Source organism: Camelus ferus, chromosome 35 (assembly GCF_009834535.1).
Source record: "Camelus ferus isolate YT-003-E chromosome 35, BCGSAC_Cfer_1.0, whole genome shotgun sequence".
NCBI classification, from domain to species: domain Eukaryota; kingdom Metazoa; phylum Chordata; class Mammalia; order Artiodactyla; family Camelidae; genus Camelus; species Camelus ferus.
In genome coordinates, this window is record NC_045730.1 from 11,109,579 (window position 1) to 11,135,873 (window position 26,295).

Sequence of the window (26,295 nt, forward strand, 5' to 3'; positions counted from 1 at the left end):
CCTCAACATCCCTCACCACTGTGGCATATTTGGTACCATCGATGAACCAACATGGACACATTATTATCAACAAAAGTCCATAGTTTACATTAGGGTTCACTCTTGATGTTGTATATTCTGTGGGTTTTGACACATGCATAATGACATGTTGGCTGCAAGGAGTTCTGATCACCTAATCAAAAGAAATGATTTCCAGCACATATTAACCTAGATGTAAATTTGCACAGTAAACTAGAAATTTAATGCCAGCAAAAGGATTTTTCATGCAGTAGGTCCAACCAATGAGTTTTTTAAAATTGAAGTATAGTCTATTTAAAATATTATATTAGTTTCAGGTTTGCAATATAGTGATTCAATATTTTTACAACCAGTGGGGTTTGATGAGGGTTTTCCTTCATGCCTATAATGCTCGTTACCTCACTTGACTTCTTCAAGACTTGTTTCAAGTCTCACCTCCTCTATGAAATGGAAGTTACAAATTCAAAATTGGAAGCTATAGTAATCACAGTTATGAGCTAAATAGCAATCTTAAAATAATGTAGGGCAAAGGGTAGACCTGGAGCTACAACCTGGAGTGAGGCTAAATTTAAGAAACTCCAGTTCACAGCAGCACTATTTACAATGGCCAAGACATAGAGACAGCCTAAATGCACATCAACAGATGACTGGATAAAGAAGCTGTGGTATATTTATACAATGGAATACCACTCAGCTGTTAAAAATAATAAAATAGTGCCATTTGCAGCAACATGGATGGACCTGGAGATTGTCATCCTAAGTGAAGTAAGCCAGAAAGAGAAAGAAAAATACTATATGATATCAATTATATGTGGAATCTAAAAAAAAAAAAAAAAAAAGACAAACTTATTTACAAAACAGAAACAGACTCACAGACATAGAGAACATAGTTACCAGAGGGGAAGTGTTTGGTAAGGGATAAATTGAGAGATTGAGATTTGCAGATACTAACTAATATATATAAAACAGATAAACAAGAAGTTTATACTGTACAGCACAGGGAACTACATTCAATACCTTGTAGTAGCTTATGGTGAAAAAGAATATGAAAATGAACATATGTATATTCATGTATGACTGACGCATGTGCTGTACACCAGAAATTGACACGACATTGTAAACTGACTATATTTCAATAAAAAAAACATATACAAAAAACCACATTGAGTGGAAACTGAAATATTATATTAAATGTGTGTAAGTTTTCACAACCTACTGGTTCACAAGGCAGGTGAAAGCATACAATGTTAGTGCTGTTTGCAAAATCCTAAACCAGCATTAGTCCTGCAGTCTCACACGGTTAATAGGAATAGACATTTGACTCCTATCACATCTGATCCCCCTGGTGGAAGCCCTGTAAGAGCACAGTGGTTAAGAATGCAGGAAGCAGAGCCAGGCATGTGGACCATCAAATTCCCACCCTCCCACGCCCCCCACCGGCTGCAGAGAGTACAGCACATCACTTCCCACCGTGAACTTCAACTTCTTCATCTATGAAAGAGGGGCAGAAAGACTATCTATATCACACAGAAGGAACGACTAATGCCTCATCATCAGGGAAGTTAAATAAGACCAGTACATACAGAGATCGGAAGGGTGCCTGGATTTCGAGGAATGCTAGATGGTATTGGTTCTTATTAACGTTCTCAATGAATGTGGTTCCCACAAAGAACATTTGTTGTGATATTCTTGCTTTGAATGCTTTTCTTCCGGCTTCCAAATTCTCTCTCCATACCTACTTCTGATCTCACTACTACAAAACTATCCCTGGCTTTCCCAGATTCTGCACGAGGATGTTTCCATTCACATGGGTGCGTCTTGACTGCCCAACTTGGTTAGAGACATTGCAAAGACAGAAATATCACCATGTCCTTTATGACTTTTCACAAGCACTTACTGAAGACTTGTTGACGTTTAAGTCCTTAAATAAGGTAACAGTTACAGTATTGACCGTTCATAGATGGTGCCTCTTCAACCATGATGTGAACATAATAAGTTCTAAAAAATTATAAATACTAAGGAATCAAGAAGTAAATGATTCTTATTCAAGTGAAGGTTATTTATGTACAAAGGCATAAAAATAGATGATACCCTATGTGGATAATTACCAGCTTTGTATGAACTTGGCTTTCAGAGAAATGGCGTGTGATGTTCTGCCTTTTAGTTTGCAGTTCAGTCATCCAAAAAGCCAGACAGACCTGGGGAAGGAAAGAGAAGGGAGGTAAGACATAATGAAAATAGCCTGCAATGGGCTGCTTGTTCAGCTGTGAAGCTATGCAGTAAAATGGACACTCAAACAAAATGTATGCATTCATTACAACAAAAAATGAATATGTTCAATTAAACACGGGCCTTTAGAGCAATAAACCAAGAGTTAGGATGGTCAGAATGCATCAAGATATTCAAAACAAAATAGATATGATCACTTGAGTCATTTCCATTTCATCATGGCTGTCTACAGAGTTCTCCAGGGAATAGAACTTACTGAAAAACAGATCTACCTCTGGGAAGACAAGGGAACCAGAATAGGTAAATCTTTCATTTGTGAAGTGAAGTATAAAGAACTTAAACTATAGATCTGAAAACACAAGCTGTTCATCTGCTTCTGATCCTTTAGGTGTGTGAAACTGGGGGAAACAGCCCCTCTGGACCTCATCTGACTGAAACGCAAATGAAGACATTGAATCTCCTGACTTCTGAGCACCCTTCTACTCTAACCTTCAACTCAATACGTGCATAACCTTGGGAGGATAAACTCCTATCACACTATGTGTTCAAGTTAGTAATTACGGATGTTAAGACTATTGCATCTTTAAAACATTATTTCATGAACCATAATGGGTTGACAGCTCTTGAGCTTGGTGGCGCTGTGGATAGATTTCTTCGGGTGGGGCTTCACTTTAACCGTGACCAAATTCAGCATCCTATCTCCCAACTTCAAGCCACTTTAATACCCTTGAACCCACCTCAGCCCAGGGGGACCACTGCTGTCTGTCTGGGCTTCATTTTTCCACTGTCACAGTTTGGAAAATGCTCTAAGACAGACTGCAGGGTGGATGTGCTGTTTCTGTTCTTACAAAGATCACAACTTTGTGCTGTCTGTCGTCCGCTGCCTGAAAACAGTGACTTCACATACTTTGTTCAGTTTTGTCATTTTTATGTTGGGAGGGTGGGTGATCTTGATTCTTGTTACTTCATCATGACCAGGACCAAAAGTCAGCTCAGGGGTTTCTAGAAATATAAACGTCCATGTTTGGGGGAAGGAATACCGTATTTCCACTTGTCTGTTCATTTTCCTAAGGCAGTGCTGAAAGTATTTCTACTGTTCTTTCATTTTTACCTCCTTTCTTCTTCTCTGCATCCAGTTCTGTCTTTTTCAGATTCTCCTTAATAGGAGCCATGCAAGCTTTGCTTATATGCAAACTGGAATTTTGGCAGCTGCAGAAAAGTTTTATACAGCAGTTAAGTCTGCATATACTAGAATTTTTCTTAAGAGGAATCAGAGAGGGATTTATGTATATGCAGCACATAAACAGCTAGGTTTAGAAAGCCCAGGTAAACACACTGTTTTATTTAATAAATATTAAAGGATGTTCTTCCGGCTGAAGGGAATATCAGTTGGAGACTCCAATCTGCACAAAGAATGAAGAACACTAGAAATGATGTATTTAAAAGAAAAAAACTCTTTTTGGTTGTTTTAAAAAAATTTCTTTACAGGTTAATTGACTATTTAGAGCAAAAAGAAAACAATGTGCTGTGGAGTTTACAGTGTATGTTGAAGATGTGTAACAATGACAGGACAAAGTGAGAAGGTAGTAAGTGGATGTTTAAGATTTTATCTGGGAATTGGTAAAACAAGCTGTGATACGTTAAGGATGGATATGGTAATCCCTAGGGCAACCATTAAAAAAGAAATTAAACAAAGAGGTATAACTTAAAATGCCAACAGAGGGGAATAATGGTATACCAAAAAAGCAACTCAATCCAAAAAAAAAAATCAGAGAATGAAATTTAAAAAGAAACAAAAAAAACAGATGGAGAAATTAAGAGACAAAACCCAATAATGCCCCAAGCCAAATGTGATGCAAAATCAATAACGATATCTATGATAATTTATGCATGTTCAATTAGTATGAATGGGTTCTTAATCATTCCTATTGACCATCCTGTACTCAACAGAAGTTTTTAGGACCTTCTTTCCTGGCAGTTTCCACAAGAAGCTTGGAAATCGGCCTTGCCTCAGATAATACATTTTAGGACTAAGCTCTTTCGCCAGCCATCAGGGTATTTCTGAGTCTGTGAACGGGAGTTCCACTGTGGCTGCGTGAGACAAAAAGCTTTGGGTATCAGCTTTTATTTAAGCTTCCTGGTTTAGTAATTCTGATGTTCCAGCCTCCTGAAAGAGGCAAAGGAAGATACTAAATTTTGGAGCCAAACAGTTCTGCAGTTAGTGTGTCAGAGAGTCCTCTGCATGAACTCTGAGGCTGCCCAGCAGAGGGGCTGGAGAGACAGACAGCGAGCAGGTGCAGATGTCCTCAGTGAATGTGGGAGAGTGACCTGAAGGTTGACAGATGGCAGGACTGAGGACCAGGTCACGGGTGGTGGAGACATAAGTAACCTGAGCCTCAAAGCAGGAGTTTGTTTGTGGTAGAAGGAGTTCCAGAGGGCACGTTGGAAGAGGTTATGTGGTAGGAGAGCTGGGAGAGGAACGGGGGGATAATCTGGGTACAGTGACATTAGACTGTCGGGGAGGACGGGTGAATGGAGGAGCCTTAATTCTGTTTCCTTTTAATTTTCCTTATGCACTTACATTCCTTAGAAACTGCCCTTCTGCCTGGGCTGTGGGAACCCAGCACATTCTTTTGTTGCTGCTGTCTACAGCCGAGCAAGACAAAGGGGTAGGTCACATACAACAGGACAAAATTGAGACCCACGTGTGGACCCTCTCTCCAGTTTGGGAGACATCCTTCCTCTGCCAAAACATTTGGAGCGCTCCAGGTTTTACACATCGAGGCAAATTCTTCCTTTACAGATAATGTCTCGGATTTAATTCCATCGCTGCGATTGTAATGTGAACACGAGCAACCTAACATCCACGTGCTTCATTATCTCCATCTACAAACCATGGAACAGGAGATTTATGATGTTCCCGACTGGTGGGGAGTCTCATGAAGCAAAGCCATTACGAAGACTTTTATGTTATGTGTGATAAAATAGAATTAGAATTCCATTCCCCCAGCTTTTAAAAACAATGTGTAATGAAGTCAATGCACCATTTTACAAGGACTAGTAAAATCTAATTTAAATACAAACTTCAGTAATTTATAAAATTGTGAGAAATGCCAAGGACTTACTAAGGTTTTTTTCACCTTAGTCCAAATACATGAACACTATTTCTCTGTTTTCTTAAGACCTCTTGATAGTCATAAAAAGCCAAGATATTACCTACACCAAAAATGTTGTAAGTTTCTTATAGTTTCCAGAGGTCATTTTTGCTCCACCATCTAGCTAATAGAGCTAAAGAAACACTGAAGACAGGGACTGGTCTCTCCATCTGCTTTGTAACTCTGTTTTCCTTGTTTTTCCAGTGGAATTAAGGAAGCTTCACTTTTTTAACCTCGAATAGCCATCAAACTAAAGAAAAACATACTCCTAATTTTTTTTTGAGGTAGAACTTCCTTTCTGTTACTGGAGTATAAATTGGACTTTTATGACTTACTCAAGGTGGTTCCAAGGGGTCTCAGTGTCCATTGTAAAGCTGTCCCTGTAAAGAGCATGTGGAAAGACCTTGCTTCAGACTGCCTCAGCCACTAAGCCAATCAAGCCGGCAACGGTGAGTCCAGTTATGTGATTATTTCCCCAACCTAATGTTTGGATACTTTTGATTTACTTTAAATGTGGCCAATTCCAAATGCCTCTGAACTCATGAGCAAATCAAAATAAATACACACACTGATGCAGAACAGTGGGCAACCTCTCTCACACTCAGCTGTAACACAACTCAGTCAGACTCAGCTGTCTGCACGGCAAAGGTCCTAAAAGAAGGACTTTGCACAAACCTTTTGAAGTTGAGAAACCCAGGACTATGTGGAATAATATGTTCATTTTTTTTTCATGGTTCTGATTTTTAATTGTAGGGGATTACCCATTGCCTGTAGCTCATTAATCACGGTAGCCTTTGATTATGAAAAGTGCAATCCAAAAGATGGTACTCTAAGAACTTGGCATAGAAGTCCTATGCCCATCCCTGAAGTGTGCCAGAACACCCTGCACTCTGCCAACTATGATTACACTTGGCATTAATTGAAGATGCTGAGAGCTGTAAGCCTTCCTGAGTTTAGCCACCTGGAGTAGATTAAAATTTGGGTCCTGCCGGTGAGGAGGTTTGAAGGATTGGGAATACAAGGCTGTTTTAATCTTTTCCAAGTCAGGCTGTTTAGAAATATCCATACATCAAATGTTCGTGGCTCTCATATAATTTCCTTCTCAGGGGAGAATTCAATCACCAGTAACACAAAGTGGGATTAACTTGTCGGGGAGAGCCATCTGGAGAGAGCAGATTCACTTTCCCCTGCAAATGTGTTCAGAGATCTGCCACCATGATTTTGAAGAAGTTGCTGAAAGAGCTCAAAAGTACAAATGATGTTTCCTCTGAAAGTCTTGTTCCGTTGACCAGTGAAATGAACACGCAACTGCAGGAAAATCTAGTCCTTCTTCTGTGTTTTAATATTTCTCTGCCACGGGAGGGCGATATCAGGGTTTCCAGGACCAGCTTGAGTAGTTGTAAAGACACGACAAAAAGCCACTGGAAACTGTCCTTAAACTGCATTGCATAGATAAAGGCTCATGAAAAGGAAAGTGAGTGGAGGGAGGGACTAACAGGGAAATTACTGAGTCAAAATTCAGCTCTCTGGGTCATGCTAGGGTGTCCAATAAGAGCTGACTCCCTTGAAGAACACAGAAACATTTAGGTAAGCCTTAGAAAGTAGAGAACCCAGAGGCGCACAAAAGGCAGAGAAAGCCTTCACAGTTTAATGGAAGAAAATGAATTAGCATAGTCTGGGGCTAGAGGCCAGATGGCCCAAGAGATCAGAGGCCAACCTCAAGTTCCCTGCGCCAAGCCAGGTCATCTGAAATGATGCCAGTCTTCAGAGCAGTAAGTGTGTCAGTCCTCAGAGGAGGAACTGAACCTCTACCAAAAAAAGTAAGTGCCAGATGTACCAATTTGACCTGAACACTTCTGCAGTATGGGGGCAGAATCAGATGGGTCAGGAAAATAACAGATTATTTAAAAATTGGTTTTATTAAATATTTACCATCTTCACTATTAAAATTACTGACAAACTATACATACAGTGTCTTTCTCAATGTGTAAGTCAATTATGATACAAAAAGTTGTGAAGCTATTAAAATTATAATACACTGATTGATTTTGAACAATGTACTAAGCCTCTGACTCATTTGGTGAGGCTACCATAAGTTTGATATTTAAACCAGGCAATGGCACCATGAAAAAAGAAAATTATAAAGTCAACTCAGTTTTGAATATAAATGTGAAAATCCTAAATTAAACATGGGCAAGCTATCTTAAAAATGTGTAAAAAAAAATACATAATGACTAACCTGGGTTGGGTTGATCTCAAGATGTCAGTGATGGCTTAACATTAGTAGAAAGTCTATTAATGTAATGCTCTACATTAACATAATAAAAGAGAAAGGCCATATGTTCGTCTCACTGGGTACTGGAAAGCCAACAAACAAAATTCGACACTCATTCATGACGAGAACTCTTAGTAAACTAGGAATAGAAGGGCACATCTACATCCCAGGAAAGATTACCAAAAATCTACAGCAAACATCATGTGTATTAGAGAAATGTTAGAAGCATTTCCTTTAGAGTCAGGACCAAATCAAGGCTGCCTGCTTTCACCACATTCTATTCTACATTTATTGGAAGTCCAAGCCAGCACAATTAAAAAAAAACAAAAAAACAATTAAAGCTATAAAGACTGGAAAGAAAGATGACACAACAATAAGATTGTTTTCCCAGAAAATTCAAGAAACTCTTCAAGACAAACTGTGGAATATAAGAGGAGAATCTGTCAAGATTACTAGATAAAATATCGATGTACTAAAATTGCATTCAAACACACAAACAACAAGTAATTGGAAATTAGAGCATGAAATGAAAACACACACAATAGCAACAAAAGTTACCAGTTTTCTAAGAATAAATCTAACAAAAGATGGGCAACTCCTTTATCAATAATAACATAAAGCTGTAGAAAAATATAAAATAAAACCTAAATAAATGGAGAGTGGCATTAATGAACATTATCAAAATAGCAATTGTCTGCCCTTTGATTTGCAAATTCAATGCAATTCCAACCAACACTCCAATAGAGTTATTTTTATACAACTAAATTTCATATGGAAGGTGATCCTGTATTTCATTTGGATGAATGAAGAGCCAAGAATAGCCAATATATTTTTGAAGAAGGAAGATTTATATTTGCCAGATAGTAAGGTTTAATATAAAATTATAGTATTGAAACAGGGTAGCATTGGTACAGGGATAGACAAAGGTGAATGGAATAGAATAAACTTTTAAATAAATGGTTTAATAAATGGACATTTAGTAAATGGTACTGACAACTGGCTCTCCATGTAGAAAAAGACAAAATCAAATCTTTACCTCACACTATACACAAAAATTAATTTCAAGTGGACTATAAACTTGAACGTGAAAATGAAAACACTAAGCTTTAGAACATAATATAAAAGAATAGCATGATTATGTAAGATCCATTAAAAGAAATAAAATAGATTTAAAAAATCCATACAGGTAAAATTTTAAAACAAAATATTGAGTAAAAAAAGCTAGTTGGAAAAGAATGTGTACATTTTGGTGACAACAGTATGTCTTGTTTGTGGCAAATTATATGCACACACATATGGGAACAAATGCAATAAAAAGACAAACTTTAAAGGTAGATGAATACGACTACTTAAAAATTAAAACTTCTGTACAAAAGATATCATAAGCAAAGTAAAAATCAAATTCACATAAGGGGAGAAAATAACTGAAACCCATACAATCATCAAATAATTGGTGTACACAGTAATAAAGAATTCCAACAAGGCTGTAAGAAAAAGAGAAACAATCTAAAAGAAAAAGACAAGAATGCATACAATTCATAAAAATTGTGAATTAGTGGCTAGTAAGTGTCTGAAAAGATTCTCAACCCAATTAACAACCAGGGAAATGAAAATTAGAAATCAATGACCCCATTTTGCACCCAACACATTGGCAAAAATTTGCAAATCTCATAACATCAAATATTGCTGGAGATGTGGGGAAACAGGGACCCATGCACATTGTTGGTACCACCACTTTGGAAAGCAATTAATGAAGTCCTAGGAAAGCTGAAGATGCATTATTCTTTGATCTAGTAGTTCCACTCCCAGGTGTCTATTCTAAATAATTATTTTTATGAAAGTAATCTTGCGTGAACAGGGAAGTTTATACAAAGTCATTCATTCGTAGCATGGTAGCATGGTTTGTAAAAATTGAAGAATGAAAACATCCTACTGTCTCTAAGTAAGATAACACTTTGGTTTGTCAATACAATGCATTCTATACAGCAGGTAAAATGAATGAAGCAGATCTGTATCTGTCTGTCCATCTACTGCTATAAATCTTTAAAAACCAAAATACTGAATAAGAAAATCAAGTTGTAAAAGCATAGTGACAGATTTTAAAACACACTAAACAACAGTTATACTGTTTCAGAATAGTCATCTGTACCCTATCAGTAGTTCCCCCCAGGGGACATTTGGCAACGTCATAACTGGAGGAGGATGGTACTGGCATCTAGTAGATAAGAGGCCAGAAACACTGCCGACATCCTACAACGCACTGGACAACGCCCCCCCTCCACCAGCCTCAATACAAACCAAAGAATTATTTGACTCCAAGTGTCAAAAGTACTGAGGTTGAGAAATTCTGCTCTAGACCCATCCTATCCAAGTCACATGACTGAGACTGGGGATTGAGGCAAGGAGTGTACTCTTCAAAAAAAAATGACAGTACAGTTCAGGGAGAAGGGAAGTAATTAAACACATCGACTACAGTATGTATGAAAAAGATTGAAAGAACACACACTAAAATATTATCAGTAATGATTCCTGAGATAGTGTTCAAGAGTTGTGTTGTGTATACTTCTATTTTCTAACTTATCTAAAAGGAATATGAAGCATTGGTGAAATGAAAAAGAAAAGTACAAAAAAGGTATCTTTCCCCAAAAAAGTTCTCCTCCAACATTTTACGTTTCAGATCAGTTTCATAGTGCATATTTTTACGTTATTATTCTTAGCTATTAACTATTTTGTGTTCTATTTTTCCCCTGTGACATTATTATATAGCTCATTCCTTAAATCCAGATAATCTTCACATTTGAAATTTTAATGGCTATATGATGTTTCATTGTATTGCTATGTCGAGATTTACTTAGCTATTTCCTAGCTGTTAATGATTTTGGATCCCTCTGTTATTATGAAAAGCATTGATACAAACATCTTTGCAAAAATCGAGTGTTTCCCTTATTGAACTCTTTCCTTGGGATTTGCTTCCCAGAGCAGATTTGCCAAACAGAAGGATATAATGAGTTCTGTGATGCTTGGTCCATGTTGTCAGATTTCTTTCCAGAAAAATTATGCCACTATTTCTACAAGCACTGTATGAGTGTACCTGAGTCTCCAAAGCACTGTTAACTTCGGCTTTTTAAAAAATCTGTTATTAACTTAATATGTAGGAGGTAGTGTATTGGGCTGTTTTAATTTGCAACTCTTTAATTATTAGGGAAGCCAAACATTTTCCCAAGCATTTGTTCACTATTTGTATTTTCCCTTGTGCAAACCATCTGCTCATATCCTTTAACCATCTGTCCAGTCAGACCTGAGTATCATCCACATAGATAACATTAATTTTCCTTGCATTCGTAATGGTAAATGGCTGTTGGTTATCACAGCGCTCTCCCTGTTGCTTTCCTATTTATTTTTTCTAACTTGGGACGGTGATGGTTAATTTTATGTGTCACTTTGACTGCGGCACCAGAGACCCAGGTAACTGGTCAAGCATCATCTGGGTGTACCTGAGGCTGTCTCTGGAAGGAATTAGCACTGGTGAACTCTGTAAAGCTGGTGGCCCTCCTCAGAATGGAAGAGGAAACGATCTGGAAAATATTCTGGTAGATTTAAAAAGGTACACTTGCTTTAGGACTAGCCATTCCGTCTGCAGGTACTTAACCTGAGAGAGGTGCAGCAGCGGAGAGGGAGGAGGAGCGGTGTGGCGGCGCGAGAGAGAGAAGAGGAGGCGCCCGGGAAGGAGGCGGGGTGGGGGGGGACGTGGGCGGGGCCCGCGGGCCTGGGCTCGGCGACGCCTGGGGACGCGCCAGGCCGTGGGCTCCGCGGGGCCGCGCGCAGCACCATGGCTCGCCTCCTCCGTGCTCTCGGGCGTCTGCCTTTCCGAGCGGTGCCTGGGCGGGCGGTGCGGTGCCGAGCGGACAGCGGCGGCCTCCGCGCGAGAAGCGGGCCCGGGGACGCAGGTAGGACGCGGGCGTCGCAGGCCCCGCCGCCACCTCCCGGCTTTCGGTTTCGGTTTTCCTTCACTTGCTGGAACTTGGGGGCCCGAATGGTGGTTCTGGATCTTTTTCTTCGGGGCGCCGCTGCTCGCTCACCTCCTCCCGACCGGGACAGCAGGTTGTAAACTTGCAGGGGCTTGGGCGGGGGTCACTGACGCCTGTGAGAATTGGTGAAAGGTATAGATCCTCTCCCCAAACGTGCTTTTGGGGGAGGGGGGGCAGCATAAAATGTCAGGCTCAGGAGCGCCCAGGTGGAGGACCCCGGTGCTGGGTCAGCAGCCCGACCCCGCGCGTGCTCTTTTGTAACAGCCTTTGGTCTGTTAACACTGTCCCCCTCCTCGACTTGGGTCTTCCAGCGTCCGAGAAGCAGGCAGTTCAGACTTTGGATGCCTGCGGATTTTCTTCCTGCTCTGCTCTATTTCTCTGTGCGTTTGCAGGAGCCAGGGAAACATGTTGCGTAATAATCCATTCCCCCTTTAGCCTGATAACCATTGTTAGTCAGTGGATGTGAGACCCTCCAGGGAGAAGTGTATTTTCTGCAAAATGCCTTTGGCTGACCTGTGGGATCGGGGCTCGTTTACATTCCAGCCTTCAGCACGGAGTCACCTTTGGAGAACTGCGTCAACTGGCGCTGTATTTCAGATTTATTGCAGGGTAGTCTAGTGCCCCATGTTGATTGACTTTCTGGGCAACTGCCCAGCTACCCCATCTCTGAATCCAATTGTGTGTCCATTGAAGACATTTAAAGATTCCTATTGCCGCTGAAAATGTATCCAGTCACTTGGAATTCTTTCTATCCTCTGAAGTTTTCAAAATGCAGTGTTAAATAAATAAAAGCACTGGCACTGGGGCGTGGACACTGATCCAATATGACTTGTGGCCACGGCCTTCAGACCGTGGTGTCTGTAGTCAGCCAGTCTGGTATTTGTCATGTGCCTACCCTGTGCCAGGCGTCGGCATCGTGAGAACCACAGGTGATGGAAACATCACAGTTGTGGGCTGGAGCCCTCTCATACCCCTGTTACAGGGTGGTGGTTTCAGCGGAAATTTGTCCTTCTGTTTGTATTTGCTGCTGTCGGAAACAGCCTAAGGAATTGCCCTGGAATCTAAAGTTCTTCAGCAACATTAAAATTTGGCCAGACACCAAAACATAATAGGAACTTCTTACTTCTCAGACACCGACTCCTGGGAATTTATTCTAAGGGAATAATTCAAAAGAGAACAAAGTTGTATGTGCAGAGATGTTTTTAACAGCACTGCTCTTAAGAACCAGAAACTGGCTATAACCCAAATGTCCATCAGTTAAGGAATGCTTAAGCAAACCATAAAAGTTCAATTCAACAAACTAGTAGGCATCCATTAAAAATGATAGACAGGTAATAGTTCTGTGGTTGAGGCAGCTTCAGCGTGGACAGTGTCACTCACTGGCCCTGTGTCTTTGGGCACATCTTGAACTCTGTAAGTTTACACCTGTTTTGTTTTTTGTTTTTTTATTCTATAAAATAAGAATAATGATAATAGTGGGGTTGTTGTACAGAGTAAATGAAAAAGAGGAACTAAAAATGCTTTATTACAATATTGGCACTTAGGAAGCATACAGTAAGCACGGGTTATAATTACATAAATAAATGGAAAGGATAAAAGCGTAGCTACGGTTAACCTGTGTTGTGGACTTGGGGAAGTTGGGGGCGGGGGGTAAGGGTGAGAAGATGTTGAAAGTGAAGGCGCACTTTTCTCCAGCACTGAGACGTCTGAGATGCACGAGGCATCTGGATTGACAAAGAGCAGAGTAAGAAGTGTCCCAGAGAAGACAATCTGTTGTCGCAGGAAACATTCTTTCTAGAGATACTCTGCTCGGAAGCCATTCTGAGCATAAGGGTAAACCATTTCAGTCACTGTGGTGGGAGAGAAGACTAGTCTGCAGATTAGAGTGGGCTGGGAATTCTTTTTATACCAGTTCCTAACAGGTTCTCTTAGTTTCAGCCAGTATTGAAACGAGGCTGGCTCGTGTGTGACAATTGGTGGTAGAGCAACTTTGGCCAGAAAGGTTAGCAGAGTCAGAAGGAGGTAACCAGTGGGGGGGTCATAGGACCAAGAGTGGGTTTCCTTAAAGGTGGAAAAATTGAAGTCCATCTCCTAGAACATATGCCTGGCGAGAAAGCCTGTGCAAATTGCAGCACAGAGAGAGAGAGGACCCCAGTGGACTTGGAGTTTCTCAACGCCTAGTCCCTGGTACAGCCGTGTATCTATCTAATGCCAGAGCAGCTGCGGCCAGACTTTTTGGTAGTGAAGACAGCGAGAGAATGCGGAGAACGACAGGCAGTTCCAAAAGGGCCAGCTCGAGGTACAGAAGATGTGGCCTGAGGACAGAAAACACCTGCACACACACAAAAGGAGACCAGCTCCAAATCCTGCTCTCTCCACGGGGGCCAAGGCTTGTCTCAGCCCTCAGTGGGACCTGCTTGTGTGTCCTGTGAACATGCCCCTGCATTGCTTGCGGTAAAACCGTGCAAAGTTGACCCGTAATGTAATTTCCCTTCGAACTTCAGTTGTTCCTAAATAAGTCTCCTAGGGCTGCCATGACAAAATACCAGCGACTGGGGGGCTTAAACAGCGAACATTTATTTTCTCACTGTTCTGGAGGCTGGCAGTCCCGGGTCAGAATGTCGGCAGGCTTGGTTTCTCCTTGGATCGCAGAAGGCATTTGCTTTGTCTTCTTGCATCCCAGTGTCTCTTTATTTTCATGTAAGGACAACAGTCAGATCGGGTTAGGGCCCATCCTGATGGCATCATAGAAACATAATCACCTCTTTAAAGACACTGTCTCCAAACACCGCCATAGGGATGAGGGCCCTTCCCTGCCACCTCCACCCCGGTCAGTCATTCCGGCCTCTGTGCTGTCCATCAGACATGCCGGGAGTGCCCAGCCTGTCGCCCCTCGCCCCTGCAGCGCTCTCCTGGGTACTCACATGCGGGGTTTGCTCAGTTCCTTCAGATCTTTGCTGAAACATCACCTACTCACGAAGGCCTTCCTTCACGACTGTTTTAAATTGTGTGTGTAATATACATAAATATCTATACACACACCCCCTCACACTCTCTAATCTCCTTTGTGATTTTTGGGAAAAAATAATCACCTAAAGTTTTATATTCTTTACTTATTTTATCTCGACTCCGTAAGGGCAGTGATTCTTCTCTGTTTTCTTTACCTCTGTATCCCTAGCATCTAGAAGTGTCTGCAGTACAGTAGATTCTCTGTAGATGCGACCAGATGAATGAAGAGATGAATAGTTATTAAATACCAAGGCACTATAATCTACCAGGGGTACAGCTACCTCTTTGGCTTCTGTGGCTCAGCGGGACTGGAAAACTGGCTCTCTACTTGTTACTCATTTCTTCTTAAACTAATGAGTCAATTAAAGCTTTCTGCACCTGAACTTTCTAGTCACTGAGAAGAAAGGGGTGGGAGGGAGGGGAAGGGGAGGCTTACTCTGCTGGGTGATAGTGCACTTGAGGACAGAGGCTAAGGAAGAAGAGGTCATTGTGCCTTTTGGTTTAATTAACAAAAATTCCTATTTGACATTACAGGCTCCCTTACAAAGCGTGGGCCGACTCTCTCCAAGAGCGAGTGGCAGAAGAAGCTGACTCCCGAGCAGTTCCACGTCACCAGAGAAAAAGGGACGGAGCCAGTAAGCCACCCTGATGTACAGTTTCTGGGTCTACGTGTTGGGGTGGGAAGGACAGACTAGAATCTATCTCACTACAAACCCTAACTCGTCATCTGCTCTGCGAATCTGGTCCCCCAGGCTCCCCGCATTGTTCTCTGGGCATCAGTCTCCATCCAGCTGTACAACCAAAAACCTTCCTCTGGACAAACTTCCCTCCATCACCTCGTCAATTCACTCTGCCTCCTAAACAGCCTTCCTATCCCTCTACGTCTCCCTGCAACCCCCACATCTGCACTGGTCCAGGCTCCCACCGTCTCTGGCTTGGGTGCAGGAGCTTCCAGCTGGTCTCCTCACAGCTGTTCTTGCCCCTCACTGCACCGTTCTCTGCACAGCCGCCAAAGAAACCTTCTGAAATCACAGATCTGACTACATCACCCCCTGCTCGAAATTCTTCCCTGGCTTCCCACCACTTTCAAGGTAAAGAGAAGAGTTTAAAACTGGCTAAGAAGGCCCCAAAGGCTCTGGCCCTTACCTCCCACCCGCATCCTCAGATTGGGCCACTTTTCCCCTTGACCTCTGCCCTCGGGCCACGCCACCCTCCGTTGGGCTCTCAGGCGCCCTGGGCCCCCCTCTGCCTCAAGGCTCTTTCACCCTGCGTCCTCCCCGGCCCCCAGCCTCATTCAAATCTGCCTTTCAGCTCTTGGCCCCCATCTCACTCCCACTGGGAAGCCCTTCTCAACCCCGAGCTGTGTTTGCTTTTACTTTCCCTCGTTAGCACTTGCCGTCATCAGTACATCCCTGCATAGAGCGTGGTGCCTGGCGACGGTAGGCGCTCAAAAAATAAGTGGTTGTGAATGTCGAGTGACCACAGGTCAGGAGGTGGACATGTGATTGAAACTGCATTCAGCAACTCGGCTTTCTTTCATTTCCTGAGAGACCAGCCCTCTGTGGTTCTTCATTATAATCCCATTTCACAGTGTTGCATTTCCCAGCAAGTAGTCTTGTCTTAGGCCCAAATATGGCCTGAATTTAGTAGTCCCTGCCAAATTCTGGACGCTGTGCATGTGCTTATGGACTTATAATCATGGTCTCACCCTCAACTTCAGCGCCGATGCTAAAGCCATTGGACAGGCCAGCAGATCCCAGTCGATTCTCATGAAATACTGGTATTTTTGAAAACTTCCTGAGGGTGGGATTTTAATAAAGGCTTCAGTGGGCAGGAGACCACATTAGCCATTGCGCAGATAGCGCCCGGGAGCCACACGTGGTCCTCTGTGCAGTGGTGTGTATTCCCAGAGTAGTCTATGCCCACCCTGTCGGAGGGGCAGGGCCAGGCAGGGTTCGGAGCTGGAGATGGCATCCTGGAGACGTGCCAGATGTTCAGCAGCATAAATGTGTGGGAGTCTCAAACAGATGGCGTCATATACTCTTCGTTTGGCTGTTTTACAAAATGAGCGTCATCCATTATTTTAAGTGATGTTATAAACCCCTTTCAGCTGATCCGTCTCCACATTGAACTCTTCAGAATGTTGCAGAACTACAGCCTCAGTCAGCTCCGTGAGGCCAAGGAAAGAGAAGTAAGACACCTAAGCTTTCTCTTTGGTGACTTCAAGTCCAGTTGCACATGGTTTCTTACTGGGCACCAGTAATTTGCTAGCCCTCTGCTAGGTACAGTGAAGGGGTTTACAGCCTGGTTGAGTGATAACTAAACGTCAAATAGCGATAGAAGGCAGGTTTTGTGCGCATCATTCTCTTCATTCCAGATCTGCCACCTGCAGGCTTCACTCTGCTCTGAGCTCTGGGAAGACTAACCATTCAAGGGGACAGGCCGTAAAAAGACCAGCTCACTACTGTTTGGGTGCCTGCAGCCAGTTTAGGGTTTTTAAAGAGGGTAAACATCCAGATGTGCCCTTGGTGGGCACAACAGGTTAACTTGAAATTGTCCATTATGCAGCTCCCTGAAAATGTGCCCTTAATCCTCCCACAGGGAGTTGGAATGTCTGACCTGTGGATCTGTTGAGGTGGGAGACCCAGAATGGGCTGAGAGGGCCGCTTATTTCCCGAGTCCGCTTTGGGACTTGGTGACCCATCCTGTGTCTCAGTTTCTTTTCCATAAGTGGGGACAGTGGTTGTCACCGGACACCGCTGGTGGATCTTCACAGTTGGCTCATGCGAGAGTTTCTTTTTCTTGAATTTCCTTTGACAGAGGAGATGACAAAAGGAATTGGGCAAAAAATGGTCTCCCCCCCCCCATGAGGTCAGTTTACAAACTAGCATTTTTTTTTTAAATATTAGATTTGGCTCACTCATTGCTTCAAGTCTCCTTGTGTCCCTCTTGGAACCTGCAAACTCTTTAAGCCACAATTAATATAGTAATTTCATCTGAGTAGTGACTTAGGCACTGGGAGAATCTAGCTCATTATTTGGCATTTATTAAGTATCCTAAACACCACGTGAAGCATACTAAGGGCACAACCCCAATCTCACCGGGCTTTGCTTTTTAATGTGTCTCTATCCTGTCTTTAATGGGAGATTTCACAGTGTTTCAGACAGTGGACTCGATTTCTGTTGTACTAATAACTCTTAAAATGGAGACCGAGATCTTACACAGTCCAGAGGCCTGTTCTCTTGTTTTTTTCACAGGCTTTGATGTTTTATTTTTTTTAAGGTCTTTTAAAAAAATTTTTTTTTAATTGAAGTACCATCAGTTACAGTGTGTCAATTTCTGGTGCACAGCACAGTGTCCCAGTCATGCATATACATACATGTATTCATTTTCATTTTTTTTCATTAAAGGCTATTACAAGATATTGAACATAGTTCCCTGTGCTATATGGGCTTTGATGTTCTTGGATGAAAGTTGCTATCTAAATACAAAGCATGATTAACGTCATAATTTGAATATTTGGCACCATGTTGGCCAGTTTGTAAACAAGCCTGCAGGCTGCTTCCCTGGGCACCTGGTAATGTTCCTTCTGGTGATATTTGTACTTTGTCAAATTAGTACAAAAATTCCTTTATCTGGGGACTTAATCTTGGATTTAGATCTACTGTATCATGTCCTGCCAGTGTTATGAGAAACCTGAAGATGGTGTGTCTAATTTACTTTCAGCCTTTCAGTGGAATCTACCTGAATAACAAGGAATCAGGGATGTATCACTGCGTGTGCTGTGACAGCCCACTCTTCAGGTGAGAGAAAGGATCGAGAGGTACTGAAAGAAAATAAACCTCTAACTTCTTACAGCTCTGTCTCTTTGCGGCCTTGGATAAATACATCCCCATGTTTTTAATTGCCCATCTCATTTGGCCTGGTTGCTATAAAAAAGGGGTGTACATATAAAACTCTTGCCTGTCTTGATTATTTCTAGCATTTAGAGCAATTCACAAGACTTAGCCTATGTTCTTTCTTTCTGTATCTCCAAGAAATAACAAAAAAATAAAAATTGGTGGGCACCTTAGGATAAAGCTATTAGAATTTTTTTCTTGGGGAGGTATTTAAAGAAATCTGAACCATAATGGCATTTGCCTGGCCATGTGATTAAAACTGTATCTCTCCCAGGAAAAAATGGGTTTATAATTTAATTTAGGAAATGTAGAATTTTATGAGGATAGATTCGCCACAGTGCTTGACAGCAGTGAATACCATGCCGTCTCCTGCGTAGCTAAAAGTAAATTTAATTGTCCCTTGATTTCAAAGCCTCTTTTAAGTCAATCAGGATCTGAAATCTCTCAACAAAGGCTTTTTTGTTTAGACATGCAGGAAACAGCCTTAAAAAAGTAGATTCGATGAAGAAAGGAAAACATCTTTGAAGTCCTGTTTTTCAGAACTTCAAAGATGTTTTCCTTTCCTCCGCATCAACCCTAAATTGGTTTAGAATAAAATATAAATCAAGCCAGCTCTGTGAATCTTCCATTAGGCACTGCTTCATTTGGGCTTTGCTCAGACCCGGCTTTCCTGAGCTGCTGGCTGCTAATGTGGGCTGAATTTGGTAAGCCAGACCCCGCCTGCAAGGATGGTGAACGATTAGGATTGATTTTCCTTCATGCTCAAGGAAAGACGGGGCTTTGCCCAGATTCACTTACTCTGTCAGTGGCTGGTTAGGGGACAGCTAAGGTGGCAGTCAGCCCAAGATGGCCTGGGGAACACTAGGAGACGTAGGTTAAGTTTGACATCGTAAAGTGAGTGCACATTTCTGAGCCACTTGTTACTCTTTGACCTTTGGTTCTGTTAGAAGGGGAGAAGTGGGATGTTGAGATGGCCAACCTGCTTTTAGCCAAAGAACCACGTTGTGAAAGTATAAAGGACGGCCTTGTGACTATGTGGTAACCAGCCAGATGTTCTGTTTCTGTCTTTAGACTGCGAAAGCTAAAAATGCAAGATCGTTCTTACAAGAGTGTGTTCCTGCCTCTTAAGTCTTTGGTATCCCAGTTTCTGCAACTGTAAAGATGACATTTTCTTCCTACCCCGTTCCAACCATCCCACCCCTCACCAAGCACACTCAGTCAGGGAATCACAGAACACTGGGGCAGGGAGGGGCCTGAGAGATCAGAGCAAAAAGCTTTGCCCAGTAAAACTTTCTGCAATGATGTTCTGTATCTACTTCTTCCACTATGGTAGCCACCAGTCACATGTGGCTATTGAACACTCAAACTGAGGCTGGTGGGACTGAAAAAATGAATTTTTAATTTTATTTATGTTTAATTAATTTAAACTTAAAAGGCCACATGTGACCAGTAGCTACTTTATTAACACAATGCTAGTCCAAATTAGGGAAGTTGAATGACCATCTTCAGGTCACTGAGGTAGTAAAGTGGCCAAGATTAGCTAGAAGACCAGCCAATTCTCCAAAAGCCCTTTTTACCAAGTGGCCAGTTTACTGACCTGCCAACTTGCCAGCCTATTTGTTTCCTTTTAATCATTTAGTTTTAGTTGCTGTTTCCGTTTGTGTTTCTTAAGGACTTTTGAGTTAGTTCCATTTTTTTTCCCCTCCTACTGCTGCTGCAGCTGAGACTGAGAAAAATAAGAATATATTCATAAGACTCTTTCTATGTTCCAGAATGTACTCTTAAAGATGCATTTGTTTATAGGAGAAACAGTGTAGTAGAGTGGCTACATCTATAGATGTACATCCTGGCTCCACTGCTGTGTGGCCTTGGGCAAGTTTCTTAACCTCTCTGTGCCTCAGTTTCCCCACCTATAAAATGAGGGTGATAGTTGTACTGAATTCATAAAGTTGTTGGAGGATTAAGTGAATTATGAGTTAATGCATGTGAAAGCACCAGAGCAATGCCTGACATGTGCCAAGCCCCCAGTTCACATTAGCGGTGATATCTTCTTAGAGACAGATCCTTCTTAGGGCTGTATACGTGAATGTGTCTTTGATAATGAGGAACTCTTGAGAATCTCTTCTAATTAATGAGAATCTATGAATGAAGTCTCTATTCCTGACGGTGCTTCCCATTTAAGAGGATAGACAGCCTTACATATTCTTGTTTGACCTCTCATTTTCCCTCTCTCTCTGTCCCCAGTCTCCAGCCTCAGTAATGGAGAATAGGGGTCGAGAAGAAATAAACATTCCTTCAGATGCTTGTACAGAGTCAAAACAAGGTGACAAGTCAACCGAAATGAAATAGTTAAAGCATCAAGTGGATGAGGGGCCGCTGCCTCTTGGCCACTGGGCTCCTTGCTGCCTCACTCTGGACCAGCACGGTGCACGTCCTGGGGGAGCTGCTGACTCCAGTTGAGAGACTATTAATCCAGGGTGTCCAGGTCAAGAGCCCTCAGGAGATGTTATCACTCCCTTGGGAACTTCATACTGTCGCTTTGTTAACCTTGGAATTATGTGACTTTGCTCCCTTCCCTGCTTCCTCTATCCGCCTTCCTCCCGCAACCCAAGCACCAACTCTGGAAGCGTTTATTAAATTCTACTGTGGGATCACGTGTTTTGTGGTCATAAATCTTCTTAGACTAGAAGGAAACTGAGAGCCTGACATTAGTTCCCTTTTTACAGAGCATCCTGACATCCACCCTCCAGGTCAGTGACCAAGTGACACATTTACATTTTGTGTGCTCCCGCTCCTTCAAATTTTTATTTATTTTTTGGGGGGGGGTAGGTAATTAGGTTTATTTATTTATTTTTGGAGGAGGTACTTGGCGTTGAACCCAGGACCTCATGCATGCTAAGCAGGCACTCTACCACTTGAGCTGTATTATATCCCCCCTCCTCCGCTCCTTCAAACTAATGGGAATTCCTCTACCATGTGTGTGGCCACTTATCACCAAGTGCCTCTGCTCTTGGTTTGGGGGCCATGGAATTTCCAGAAATGAAGACAGAAACAAGGCAAATAAGCAGAAAACAAAACTAAACAAAAGAAACACCTCTTAGAGTGTATGAGTGAAGATGACCCAGAATGGTTTTAGTGTTTCAGCGGTGGGCCTTCCAATCTGCCAATCATTTCAGTATATATGTTGGAATTTCTAATTGGCCTTAATATTGAAGTTTCCACTCTTAAATTAAATATGATGGGCCTCTTATACTACCCAGTAAAATCTCCAGATTCTGTTAATTGCATCAGTAAAAGTTGTCTGTTGCCCATAAAATGTTTAAATGACTTTTTATTAGTCTTTGATTCATTTAAAAAATTATTATATTTATAATTGTCCATCAAAATTCCTTTAATGATCACTAGTTTACATATAATGTTGAGGATGGAAAAGCTATGATTAAAAGATACTTAAAATGGTTTTCTCTGGACCACAGTGGCCTGGATGAATATTTTTGAACCCTTGGAAAAGAAAAGGAGTTGGAAAGAACCCAATCTGAATGTGCAGATATTTCACATTGGACCCAGGTGCTCAAATTTCATGGATATGTTATTAATAATAGTAATGATATTAAAAATAATTGCTACTGACTTAGGTACCATGTGCCCGACACTATACTAAAAACACTAAAAATAGAAAGAATCTCAGTTAATCCTCTCAGCAACCCTGTGAGATAACAAAGCCATTACCATTCAGAGGCTTTATGAGATTAAACACCTTGCCAAAGTCACCTAGACATAATAGGCCGAGCCTGGATTCACACCCAGGTCTCTCTGAAGTCAACCGCAGAGTTCAATCTGTGGTTCTTAAAGAGTTCCTGGGATTTTTTAGGGACTCTTCGAGGTGCTCCCCCTTCTAAGCGTGTAACCACATTCTCTTCCAACACTTCAGTGAAAATGACACTGCAGCAGCTTGAATGCACAGGCGCATATGAAGAGTTGGTTGTCTTTTTTAAAAGCTAGACATTAAAGAAATTTGCAAAATTATAAAACAGTGCAACTCTTCTTGCTAAAGTTTTGTTTCAGTTTGGAAAATAAATAATCTGTTGTAAACATAGGTTATTTGTGTTAACATGTAGTGAATTTATTATTTTTCAAAATAATTTAATGCATACATGTTTTAAAAACCCTCACTTGTAATTTCTAACTTGTTAAGTATTGATAGGCATTACTCATGTAAACAGAAGCTCTCAGAGATTCTCAATAATTTTTTATTACGGAAGAGTCCTAAGACCAGGATGTTTGAGAATTGCTGTCTTACACTAGATGATTTCTGCTGAGGTTTCTGCTCTAAACTCAGCTTCCTTCTGTGCTCATAGTGTAGGGATTTGATTATTTGCTACTTTTTCCCCCTCTTGACTCAGTTTTTTGGCTTTTTTGTTTTTTGTGTGTGGTGGGTTTTTTTTTGTTGTTTTTTTTTTGCAGAGTTTCAGTTCATTTCCCGTCTGTCTTCCTCCAATAGAGAGAGCCATTTCCCTGCCATTTAAAATTTTTAAATTTGTTTTCCTAGTGCAACTGAAGGGAGCTCATCTTTCAGGACACGTAGACAGTGGGTCTTTGATGAGCAGACTTGCTGTTGCCTCCTCCCCCTCTTGTGGCTCCTCTGCTCCCGCCCCCAACCCTGGAACCCTCAGCATCGTTCAGCCTTTTGGGGCTTCCCCAGGAAGGTCTCTGCACTGCAGGGATGAGTCTGGGTGCCCAGGCTTATTCATTACCACGTGCTCCACGGCACAGCTCCTTAAACCCTCAGGACATCTCTATAACATAGATATTATTATCCCCGAGTTACAGATGAGAAAACTGAGGCTTGGAGAGGTTAAGCAGCTTGTCCAGTTTCTCACACCCAAGAAGGCAGAGGCAGCTCTTGACTCCCGAAGGCAGGCAGGCTTGTGTTTAGACGACCCGAAGTCCCTAGTGCTGGTGACGGCTGTTTTGTGCATTCTCATGCTTCTCTGATGTGCGAAACTCACAATTCTCTCCTTCGACTGCTGTTACTTCATTTTGATTTCCCCCTTTTCTACATTCAGAACACATGGATTTGACCTATTTCCTAATATGCAACAGTTCACAAAGCTTCTCATGTTTATAGTCCTTGTCAGACATCAAGAGGGGTGCCTTTAGCATCAGAGGAGCAAGAAACCTGACGTGACGAGACAGCATGTTTAATAGGGGAGATCAGTGGGCAGAATTACTGGGGAGCCGGCTGTTCACGGAACTGGCCCCGGGATCGGGCAGAGGAGGAGAGAATCGGCTCCTGCTCGGGAGAAAGATGAGTTGGGGGCAGAAAATGCTCTTTGTACGTTGGTAACAGCAGCTGGAGTGTTGTGAACGTCTGGCACAGCTCTGAGAAGAAGTACTGCTCGGGCACTGGGTGGCCTTCATTCTCTGAGGCTCACGGGACGTCTGGCTCCGATGAGAGTAACACAGGGATCCTGAGACGCGTGGACACCTCGTTGGGACCAGCTCGCATGGAGGTTGTCTGCAAGCAGGTGATGTCTTTGTTTTGTTGTCCCCGATGCTGCCCCAAGTGCCACAGAGAGCTCTCTTGTCCTCGCACATCTGCTGTTAACACCCCGGGAGTGCTTCTGTCATGGAAGCACTTTGGGTTTCTCCCATCCTGCCACTCCCCCTCTCCCATCCTCTGAGCACTGCAGGTAACAGAAGGAGCCTTTCCTGGCTCTGGCCTCGCAGAGATGGGAGCAGAGCAAGGCTCTGAAGGAGTCAGTCTTTCACATTCTGCTGAGCAGGGACAGGCAGCATCTGTCCGCCCCCTCCCCACGCTGCAGAGCGTCCCAACAGGCAGAGCAACGCGGCAGGTGACATCAGTGCGTTGCTCCTCCTGTGAGCCTGGTAGGAGGGAGTGGCTTAAATCCAGGCAGCAGATTCATTTTGATATCCTCAGGTGCTCAAATGTTCTGGTTTTGTAAGACACCAGAGGCAAGCAGATAAACACAGTTTAGTCTTGGCTTCAGTAAACAGCAATAATACCCTGGCTGAAGATTGTTGACTTCTTACCCAGGAATTGTGCTTCTTATGCATTACGTCCATGAGTCATCACAACAGCTCTATTATGTAGGTATAATTATCATCCCCATTTTATAGGTGAGTAGATCAAGGCCTAAGTTAAATCACTTGCTCACATTCTCAGTGGTTAAGTAGAAAGCTGTTTACCACCACTGTGTTCTGCATCCTTTCATTTCTTAATCAAATTCAGATATGATAGACTTTTTTCCCCCAACAGTGATGTCAAGGACCGGAGTGGGGCGGCCATGTGGGGTTCATCTGTCTGGTTTTCCATAAAGAGCCTTGTCCCAGCTCAGAGATGACCGAGTGTTCTCTCCTTGCAGTGCGAAGCTCACCTTGGCCATGTGTTTCCTGATGGACCTGGGCCTGCTGGCCAGAGGTTTTGCATCAACAGCGTGGCACTCACGTTCAAACCAAGGAAACGCTGACTGTCTCCAGTAGTCCCCTTCCCTTGCCACGCCCTCATTGGCAAACTCACTTTGATTCGGTCAGAGGCTGTGCTAAATTGTACATCCAGAGGCTGGGTTGTACATCTGAGAAAGTTCAGTCTACCTCTGATCTTCCAACATGAAGGTCATCTCCTAAAACAGTTTGAACTTTTAATCTCTGCTCATAAAACTGATGAAAAGCAGTGCTCTGCCTTTCAGAGGCTTTCCACTAGGGTTTTAGCACCTGCCCCACACAGATCCCATATTCACCAAATGTGTTAAGAGGAAAACTAGCCATTTATTTAGGGGCCCCAAGTCTCTGTCAAATGCTCCTGCTCATTTCCGTGTCCCCTGACAGATGTACCCCTTTGTGGGTACAAACCCTAAATTCTCAGGCTCTTGGCAGAGTTCAGAATTGGCCAGTGACCCCAGGACAGAAGGGGCTCTCTGGGGTTCTCCCCTCTCTGAAGTTGTGGTAGACAGAACAGTGGCTCCCCAAAGATGTCTGTATCCTTACCCCCAGACCTGTAAATACATGACTTTCATGGTAAAAAGGGTCTCTGAAGAGGTGAGTGAGTTAAAGACCTTGATAGAGAGAGATTAACCTGGATTATCTGGATGGTCCATTCTAATCACACGAGTCCTTAGAAGTAGAGAACCTTTCCTGGCTGGGATCAGAGAGAGAGGTGATGAAGGAAGAAGGGTCAGAGATACTGCATTGCTGGCTTTGAAGGTGGAGGAAGAGGACCACGAGCCCAAGAATGCGAGTAGCTTCTAGGAGCTGGAAAAGGCACGGAAGCAGACTCTGCCCTAGAGCCTCCAGAAGGAACGCAGGCCTGCCGACATCTGTCCTACCCCAGGGAGACCCTTTTCCAGACTTCTGTGTCACTGTGAGATAATAAACGTGTGTTGCCTTAAGCCACCCAGTTTGTGACTGTTTGTTACAGCAGCAACAGAAAACTGATACAGGAGTCAGCCCCTGTAGCTCTCATTCCCTCAGAACCTTTCTGCCTTTAATTATTACTTAATAATTTATAAATGAATCAATTTAATAAATATGTATAAATTGATCATTTCTGTATGTTGCCTAGCCCTTCTGCTCGTTCTGGATAGGAGTGCTGATTTGCTGCTGCTTCATGGTCTTAGTCTCCAGAGCATTTTGACTTTGCCCTCACGAACATCCCTGTGAGG

The 26,295-nt window shown here is 42.6% G+C and overlaps 1 protein-coding gene across 7 annotated transcripts; it reads left to right on the forward strand.

The window, feature by feature from the left end:
• Positions 1–11,402: 11,402 nt before the first annotated feature.
• MSRB2 (methionine sulfoxide reductase B2) lies at positions 11,403–26,026 on the forward strand. 7 transcript variants are annotated; one of them, XM_032473520.1, is made up of 6 exons: positions 11,406–11,624; positions 15,249–15,349; positions 16,825–16,905; positions 18,441–18,517; positions 23,964–24,141; positions 25,000–26,026. In XM_032473520.1, the coding sequence occupies exons 1-6, from the start codon at positions 11,507–11,509 to the stop codon at positions 25,102–25,104; spliced, it is 660 nt and encodes a 219-aa protein (XP_032329411.1). In that variant the 5' UTR covers positions 11,406–11,506; the 3' UTR covers positions 25,105–26,026. The 7 variants fall into 7 exon arrangements, with proteins under 7 accessions (XP_032329417.1, XP_032329411.1, XP_032329412.1 ...); XM_032473521.1 differs by having other exon boundaries at positions 23,967–24,141; XM_032473522.1 differs by having other exon boundaries at positions 23,994–24,141.
• Positions 26,027–26,295: the final 269 nt, after the last annotated feature.